The following is an 8,703-nucleotide window of genomic DNA, read 5'->3' on the forward strand; positions in this document are numbered from 1 at the left end:
GATCTAAAGAGTGGGATAGGATGATAGATTACATGGAGAGGCTTAAAAGGGATGCTTGTGTTAAGCACACATCTTATCATCATAATTTTAACGAATTTCCCCAAAGCATGATACTAGCAATCATGGACTATGGTATCAGCAGGTCTAGTCAATGTCGCTGGTTTTGAATCTCTCCACCCAAAAACCAACACTCAAGCAGGTGTAGGACATTGATCCCTTCATGGGCCAAGATGCTATACCCTTGCTGATCAAAACTGGTTGGGACCGTCCAATGCCAAGGCATGACCTGATCGAGTTGCTTGGTTTTCAATGAAAAAGAGAGAGAGTTGTCAAGGATGGGGTGTTGAACCTCACATATATTTTTGACACCTCTATCAACTTAAGCTTTGAGGGTCATTTGGTTACTCAACATGATATGAAAGCTCAGGTTTGCTAGAGAACTTGAGTTCGAATTCCTCCAATTTTGTTATTTATTTAATTGTCTCCAGTTATCAATTATCCTTTTCCAGTCTGTCCTAACTTGATGATTCTTATATGTATTGTCTAGGCGCATATATGGGGGATGTTAAGTCTGATATATGTTGTTGACCCTTTCTCAATAGCTTAAGCTTTTCAGGTTATTTGGCTACTCAATAAGGGGGCATGCTTTTTTCTCATTCCGTTAGTCATGGGGGTAGGGTGCGTAAATAGAAATAGAGTGAGGGGCAGAGCGAGCGCAGAGAGAGAGAGAGAGAGAGAGAGACGAAGGAGGGGAATAAGGGTCAATGTAGCCTCCCTTCATCACTATCTTTCTTATGCTAGACAGCTCATGCATCTAGTATTTCGCCACTTCCCTTTTTGCACCACTAACTTGGCAAATATATATATAAAAAAAAGAGAAATCATGCCAAAATATATCAATATTCACTGAAGGTTTATTTAAGATAAAAAGTTGAATTGAAACAATAAAAAAAGTCCAATACAATACCAAGAGGCAAGACTACCCTAAAGTCAAGACCCAGGTTGATGGACTTAATATCGAGCCCGTGCTGGCCGGTCGGCAGTAGAGGTCGGTATGGGTCCGTATCGGTGCAAACCGACACAAGGAAAGGGAACTGGGAGGAGGAAAAGAGAGAAAGAGAGAGAAATAGAGAGGGGGGAGAAAGAAAAGGAAGGAGGGGAAGGAGTCGGAGGGGCCGCCGGACGGCCTCCAGCTGGCCATCATGGCCGTTGGACGACGCATTCTATGCGTGCGGTGCCGCGGGCGTGAAACAGGGCTTCCTATTTCATGGGATTTTTTTAAAAATCAAAACTTAAGTGAAGCTGGCAAACCATTTGTGGGCTTCACTATTTTTGCTTTTTTTAAAAAAAATTAAAAAAATGAAGTCGGCAAATGGTTTACCGGCTTCACTGTTCATCTCCGTTTTTAAAAAAGGCCGACGCATGAACGGACTGTCATCCCTGTTTCACGGCCGTGACTCCACCCGTACAATTTTCGCCGCTCGCTGGCCATGACGGCTGTTCGAAAACCTCCAGCAGCCCCTCCGCTGTCCTATTCTCCCTCTGGTAAGTTGCTCCCCCTCTCTCTTTCTCTCTCGTTTAACAACTCTATTGGGCAAACTGAGCCACAGAGGCTTCTGCGGCCTTTCGACGGCTGCAGTGGGCCACCACTAGCCTCCGGTGGCGTCCTCTCTCTCTCTCTTCCTCTCTTTCTCCCTCGGCGCTGGCATGTGTCGCTTGTCAAGCCGGAATCGTCCCGGTTCTCCACCAGTCCGGTTTGGAATGCCCCAAACCGTCCGGTTTGGGACGGTTCTGAAAATCTTGGTCGAGACAATATTGCTCTAGTTAAATATTGGGACAAGGCTCACTACCATTATTTTAAACCTTGCTAGCAACTATTCTACATAAGCATCCAAGGGTTTTGATAGATGTAGGCACCAAGCTTCTATTTGGTCCTCATTTCTTCCATTTCTTTTTGCAATCTCTTGCTTTTGTTCCTCAAGTATCAAATACCCAAAGTTTTCAACTACAAAGTGGTGATAGTTTGATAGGCATGGAAAACTCTATTTATCTGAGTTCCAAACTTGGGCCTTTCCAAAGGGTGTGTTTGTGTCCATTTAAGTGTAAAAGGTGACTCCAATCATGTCAAGAGAGAAGTCAATATAGAAGAAGAACAAATTTCAGGCATTAATTTTGTCAAGTTATTATTCATGATAATTATCACCTAACACTATCTAAATGGTGCATTTATAAGAGGGGATGAATGGGAGCACACTAAAGTAGTACCCACATGTAACTTGACTTCAAAGGCCAAGGCCGAAGTCAAGCTTGCTTTTCTGCTGAAATTGGAATTCAAGATCTCATGTCATGCTGCATTCATGGAAACACCATCAGGAACTAACCAATAACAATAGAAATGCAACTTGGGCTGTTCATTTATGTGGAAATGAAAATGCCCAATCAGGTGAGTATGACTACTTGGAAGATTCTCAGTTCACAAAAAAGTCATTTTTTAATGATCAACATATTTGTTTATCACATAGAACTGTTATCAGCAGTGCCTGAAAGTTATGTGCATCAGACATGGAAATTTCTATATTCACCTTGGACTAGAGAAAACCTTGCAAATATCCATCTAAGCAGCATGATGATGGACGAAACAACATTTAAAAGTGTGTCAAAGCGATGGAATACCCTGAAAGGTCCTATCATTGTTCCTGATTTATTTAAAATTTCGTCAGGATTTCCTACATTCATAGCTTTCCTTTTTCCCATCTAATTTAATTGATGTTGACCTTGTCATTACCATCATGTTGAATAATAAATGTTAGATTCTTTTTTCAGCTTGTCATTCAAAAGTTCAGTTCTTCGCTTCAGTTGCTTATGTAAGCATCGTAAGTTCTAATATTTTTGCAGAGACTCCCTCTGAAATTTGATAAAGACCAAAGATCATGGATTATCGAGAGAGACTTACCTGTGAGTATGGTGATCTGCTACTTACATTTAAGAAGATGCCAGTATGTTCAATTTAACTTTTCCATATCTGTGAAATTTCTTGCTTTTGTAATGTTTAGTGAAATGCTATTAAAGTACATTTGGAAAGATATGCTGGCACTATTTGATGTGTGTTGTGTGTGTACATAGAGAGAGAGAAAGAGAATTGAGCTAGAAACATACATTAAAATTTGATCCCAAATCATAGCAGTGGAAACTGAGAATCCACATCGTCGATCATGATCTACAATGTTCAAAATGCCTAAAAACTAAAAAAATGAAAATTGACAGTTCCTTAACGCAATAAGTGGACCCAAATGGACAATGACAATAAAGATGTGGTATCATATAGGGCAGCACCCAGTGGAATTGAGAATCACTCTATCCAAAATTGATTTACCACTTAAATTCATATGGACCAAAATTTAGCAAGTTACAATAAAATGAAGTTGTCCTTTTAACATACGAAGATGCATAAGTAAGAAATATATGAGACCTCTTTTCATTTTGATATTAGCCAATTAGGTATGACTATGGATGCAAAAACTGCTGGAATGGGATGATACCATTGGTACCATACCATTCTGATACCAAACTGGCATTGGCACATGAATAGTTGTCTGATGACAAAACCACCTATGCTGGTATATGGCCATACCCATGTGTTCCAACAATACCGTACTGGTTGGTACCAATGATTTTCCCTTTCTTTTGATGCTTTCAGTTTCAAAATATGCTCATCCATATAGGTAGCGTACCAATACCATAGTGTTCTGAAATGTATAAGGTTTGGTACAGGATTTAAAACCTTGGATATAGCTGCTAATCATGGTGCAAAGGTTTACTTATATGTTATTCTACAATCGAGCTAGGTAGTTAAAGAAAAAAATACATGATGGGTCATATAAATAGAGATTTTTCAAAGTTCGAACTGCTTATCATGATTTATACACCTTGAAATGCATATGGACCAAAATTCAGGTGGAAAAGTAGGGCATGCAAGCAACTTTTCTTTTTTTTAATCAAAAGGATGTGCAAAGAGGCAAAAAAATAAAATCCTAGATGGTGTGGGATCATGGCTAGTTAGGAAACTAGCCCATTATATGGCATATAGAAGCACACCATAGACTAGAGAGAGAACCAATCATTATCAATGGCAATAAGCTATCTATAAATAATGATATATGAACCTTGGATTAGTACAAGGGTAATGGTTCCATTATGCAACATTTTTGGGGAAGTTATGAGCAGAATAAGTCTAGCCAAAGACAGGTCAATCATCAAATTGAGGGATAATTTGATTGGTTTGGAGGGCAACTAAAGGCCACTATGGGCTAATGATGATTTTGCTTAGGATTGACGAGATTATGAGATTCACATCTATTTTTGTCATGAAAATTGAGGTGAAGTAGTTTAATAGAAATGAAGAAAGGAGGTAAATAAGGTCACTATTAACTAAACTTGGGGCATTAAGGTGTGATGTGTGAATTAAGGTTTTAAATCTAATGGGACAAGGGTATCCCAGTTACTCCATGGAATGGGATGCTCCGTTGTCCCATCCCATCCTGGCAACAATCCCGGTCATGCATCCCGATAGATATCCTCCATCTCTCTCCACTTCTTCTTTTCATTCATTCATTCTTTTTCTTTTTCTCTCTCTTTCCTTTCTTTTTTCTTTCCTTCCTTTCTTTTTCTTCTCGCTTTCTTTCTCTCTTTCTTTCTTTTTCTTCTTCTTTCCTTTCATTTTTTCTTTTCTTCATCTTTCCTTCCTTTTTCTTCTTCTCTCCCCGCATGGATGGGTCTTAGAATTCCGACCTCATCCCGGTCTCATTTTCTCACAGGAATGGTACGGGACTGCCGGGACACCTCCCATCCTGTCGGGACTTAAAATCTTCATGTGAATCATATTTTGTGTTGGTTGTGGCCCTTCTTGAAGCTCCAAAATCAAGAAAAGAGTCCATAAGCCTAAAAACAATTTAAAAATAGATAACCATGATAATTAGAATACTGAAAGTTTTGACAAGGTCTACCACTAGGTAAAATTGTTCGTCAGCTTTGTATACCATCCGTTAGTGGTATATTAAGCCCAAAGAAGGAAGGAAATGGGACCAAGGATGTAAAACTAATATAGAGATGGAAATGGCTTGGAGGATCTAAAAGCAACACATGGAGAATTTGGAGGCCAAAAGAGGTCATTGGTGAAGACCGATTTGGATTAGGTAAGGCTCAAGCTGAAAATTTGGTAAGCAACTACAGTTTTGGAGTGCACCAGGCATGAGTCCAAGATCTAACATGAAATTGAGGAGGTTGTGTGGTTGAGTCTTTCATGTAAAATAAGGGATCACCTATGAAGAGTATGCTCTTATGAGACCCAGACCTAATGCAGATAAAAACAAAAAGTGTTAGAAGGTGTTTAAAAAAGATGAAATAACTTGATCAACTCAAAATGTGCCATCACCGTCTAAATTCTTGTTACCATATAATGGAGTATTCTGTACCTTCTGCTTATAAAAATGAGTGATAAGAGTAATAGTATGATCTTCATCTTTGAGTTGGGAATTCTTTTGTTGTATAAAACTTAGCCACATATTGCTTATGTAATTTAGTTAAACCTTTGATTTGGTAACTGTGAACTGTTACATTTATTTGCATGCCTAATTGCAGGAAGGACGCTATGAATACAAGTACATAATAGATGGTGAATGGACATACAATAAGTATGAGTTGGTAACTAGACCAAATGGTGATGGCCATGTGAACAATTATGTCCATGTAAGATCTTCCACAATGAAGCATTTATAATAAACTCTTAACTCTTTGAATAGTGTAATGCGAGTTTTTCTTTTGTCTTGTAGGTCGTCAGTGATGACGCTACTGTGGAAACTAGAGAGCTCGAAAGCGTTTAACTGGTAATGATGCAGATCTCACGAAGGAGGAAAGGCAAATGATCAGAGAGTATTTAGAGTCATATAGCGAGTAGCAGAGGTTAGTTCTCTATGCTTTTGTAGTATAATTCACAACTACTCTTATTGGACCAATAATGAATCTCTCATTACCTCAGCTATGTAATGTTGCAGATCTCAGATATGGATGGACACATTTGGTTGGTGATGGAAGTGATCATGGAAAAGAGGAACAGCAAATCACAATACGAATTGGAGCACTCGGCCTATATAGAGTGCTAAAGATGAATGCCATGTTATATGTATATAACAACTGGTCAGATATGTAAATCTTCAATATTGCAAGATAAGTTCGTAATGGTCTTACGCATTTACTTCTCTTTTATGGATTCCTGAATGCTCGAGGGCACATTGATCCAAATAATTGTAACAGAATAATCAGCCAGCGCCTCACTTTTGCCTCAAATTTGCAATTGTTATTGACAAATCCTTGCTGAGCTGAGAGTATTGTGGTCGGTCCTTAAACATGTTGATGAGACTGTTATCCATCTTTGTACAGAAAAAACTATAATTCTGACGTTGGACTGGGCTTTTGGTGTAATTGTTGTTCTTCTAAACTTCTGTGTCTTAAACTTTCAAAGCTGAGCATTTGCCAGAAGCTGAGGATGGGATCGCCCTTTTGTTGGCATTACAATGCATCGAGCACTCAAATTGTTGCCTGATGGTTACATGGAGTAATAACTACAAATTAATAGAGAATTTTCAAGTTTAGGAAATGATTGTTTGAAGAATCTCGGTATGTTGACTGTTGACAGCAAATCCAATTTTTGCTCTGCAGTGTGTTAGGAATGGCTTCCTGTTTTATGATCTTATCTGTGATCGGATGCTACTTGACTTGAGAGGCTGCGGTGGAATATAGCTTATGTCTTAGATATAAGGAGGCATGCATGACTAATGCAGCTCACCATCTATCAAGTCTAGGGTTTTTATATTTTTTTTTATTTTAATTTTTTATATTTCTTAGAACTTCCTTGCACGTCTATCAGCTCCATTTTTCACTAATATAATTATTTGCGCTGCATTATCATCAAAGTTTGATACATATAATATAATTAATTAAATCAAATCATGAAAGTTGACTCATATCTTGTTAGAAACAAAAATATACAAGTTAATTAAAGTGTAAGGTGGTAATTAGTTGACATTTTCATGTTATCACCTTAGAAATTGTTCCGTGAAATATAATGAGTTTTGACAGACCGCTGTGGATTGCCAATTTCGTCGATCCTAAAATTTCAAATAATAGATCCAAACAAAATTATGATCCTTTTTATCAATAAAATTACGAAATAATGCAACTATAACCATTTCTCTCTTCAAATTGCTCCATTACAACAGTTGATGTGCTTCTCAGAAGCTTCCCACCCCTATAGATTTTCAATATTCAGGCATGTATACATGCTCGGGCCCTTCCTAACTAAAATAAATATGCTGGGTAAAAGAAGTGGAGCGCACGTCCATAGGACGTAACATTCGGTTTCACGTTGTGGAACACCCTCTCTCTATATATAACAAAATACCTGTATTTATCCATCAACGTAAAAGAGTGGACCTCATCCCTTCAGACTTCAGAGGGAGGGAGGGAGAGAGATGGAAGGGATTGGAATTGGACCTTGGCATTTGGTTGCTGTTGCAGCTGCGCTGGGGACGACGTCCCATGGCGTGGAGGCATGGAAGGACTATGATGTGAGTAAGGTCATCCACGTGGGAGGGAAAGTGATGTGCCAGGATTGTACCAAGGGCTGGAATCTGTGGGTCCACGGTGCCAACCCAATCAACAGTAACCCTTCTTTCCTCTCCAAGCCTTGCTTGTGTAGATTCCTATTTCTCATGCAACTACGAAATCCCTTCTTTGGAACTGCTCTAGGTTTATTTTTTTTCCAGCGAAATTTAGTTTTCATATATAATTAATTAATGCATACAGTCCCTGTTTATCATTAATTTCTGAATATTTCCAAAATTTTCGGCTTAAACTCTTTAGCTTCTTCCGGTCATTCCCATGATTAATGGTACCGATTTCTGTAATCCTATCACGTTGTTGTTTCTTAACTTGAAATGCTGCCAAAAAAAAGAATTTTTTACCGATTTAATGTCTAATTAAAAAATAATTATGAAAATAATGTTCGTTCGAAAGTATTTATCAAAATACTGTCCAAACGAAAATCATCCTATCATTGGACGACTTTCGATGCTAACTCACCACCCATTGCATGAGTTTGGGAGGACAAGTCGGACAATATGAGCCGCCTTATGGTAGGACGATTTTATACTTTATAAATCGCCCTACCATAAGACGACTATGATATACCCAATCCACACTTTGGCAAGCCCATCATCAAACAGCTTAGACTTCTATAATGGAAGGGTGATGTTTGTTTATACTGTGTAAATTCAACCAAATTAATCATGTCAGTTTCAAAATGAAATCCTACAGTCTCAGTGAAGTTAATGAAATAATCGCTAAGATGTTGGTTTGTTATGCCCAGTTCCATAAACTTCTTTTAGAAGATGAAGTTATGAGTTCAATTGGATGAACTTGTTGGTAATTAATTAAAAAATAATAGACTTAGATTCTGGCAATGCTCCAATGTCCTAGGGTGACAACCATATAGTGTAAAGAGTGATTCATTATGATTCAACCTGGCTATTGAGATGAGTGGTCTTGCATGGTAGGCCACTTATGGCTCTTACTATTCCATAACCATGGTTCTCTATTTGCTTAAATTGTTGTGCACACTTAGACCTCGCTCTCAACTGCGTAACATCT

General features: G+C 38.4%; 1 protein-coding gene across 1 annotated transcript in view; it reads left to right on the top strand.

The window, feature by feature from the left end:
* The window catches only part of LOC105042928 (phosphoglucan phosphatase DSP4, amyloplastic), a 33,693-nt gene extending 27,735 nt beyond the window's left edge, over nt 1-5,958 (top strand). The window contains 4 exon segments of the mRNA XM_073256363.1: nt 2,896-2,955; nt 5,638-5,745; nt 5,829-5,862; nt 5,865-5,958. Of these exon segments, the coding sequence (XP_073112464.1) occupies nt 2,896-2,955; nt 5,638-5,745; nt 5,829-5,862; nt 5,865-5,953 (291 nt within the window). The 3' untranslated portion in view covers nt 5,954-5,958.
* Nucleotides 5,959-8,703: the final 2,745 nt, after the last annotated feature.

Source organism: Elaeis guineensis, chromosome 4, assembly GCF_000442705.2.
Source record: "Elaeis guineensis isolate ETL-2024a chromosome 4, EG11, whole genome shotgun sequence".
Lineage (NCBI taxonomy): Eukaryota > Viridiplantae > Streptophyta > Magnoliopsida > Arecales > Arecaceae > Elaeis > Elaeis guineensis.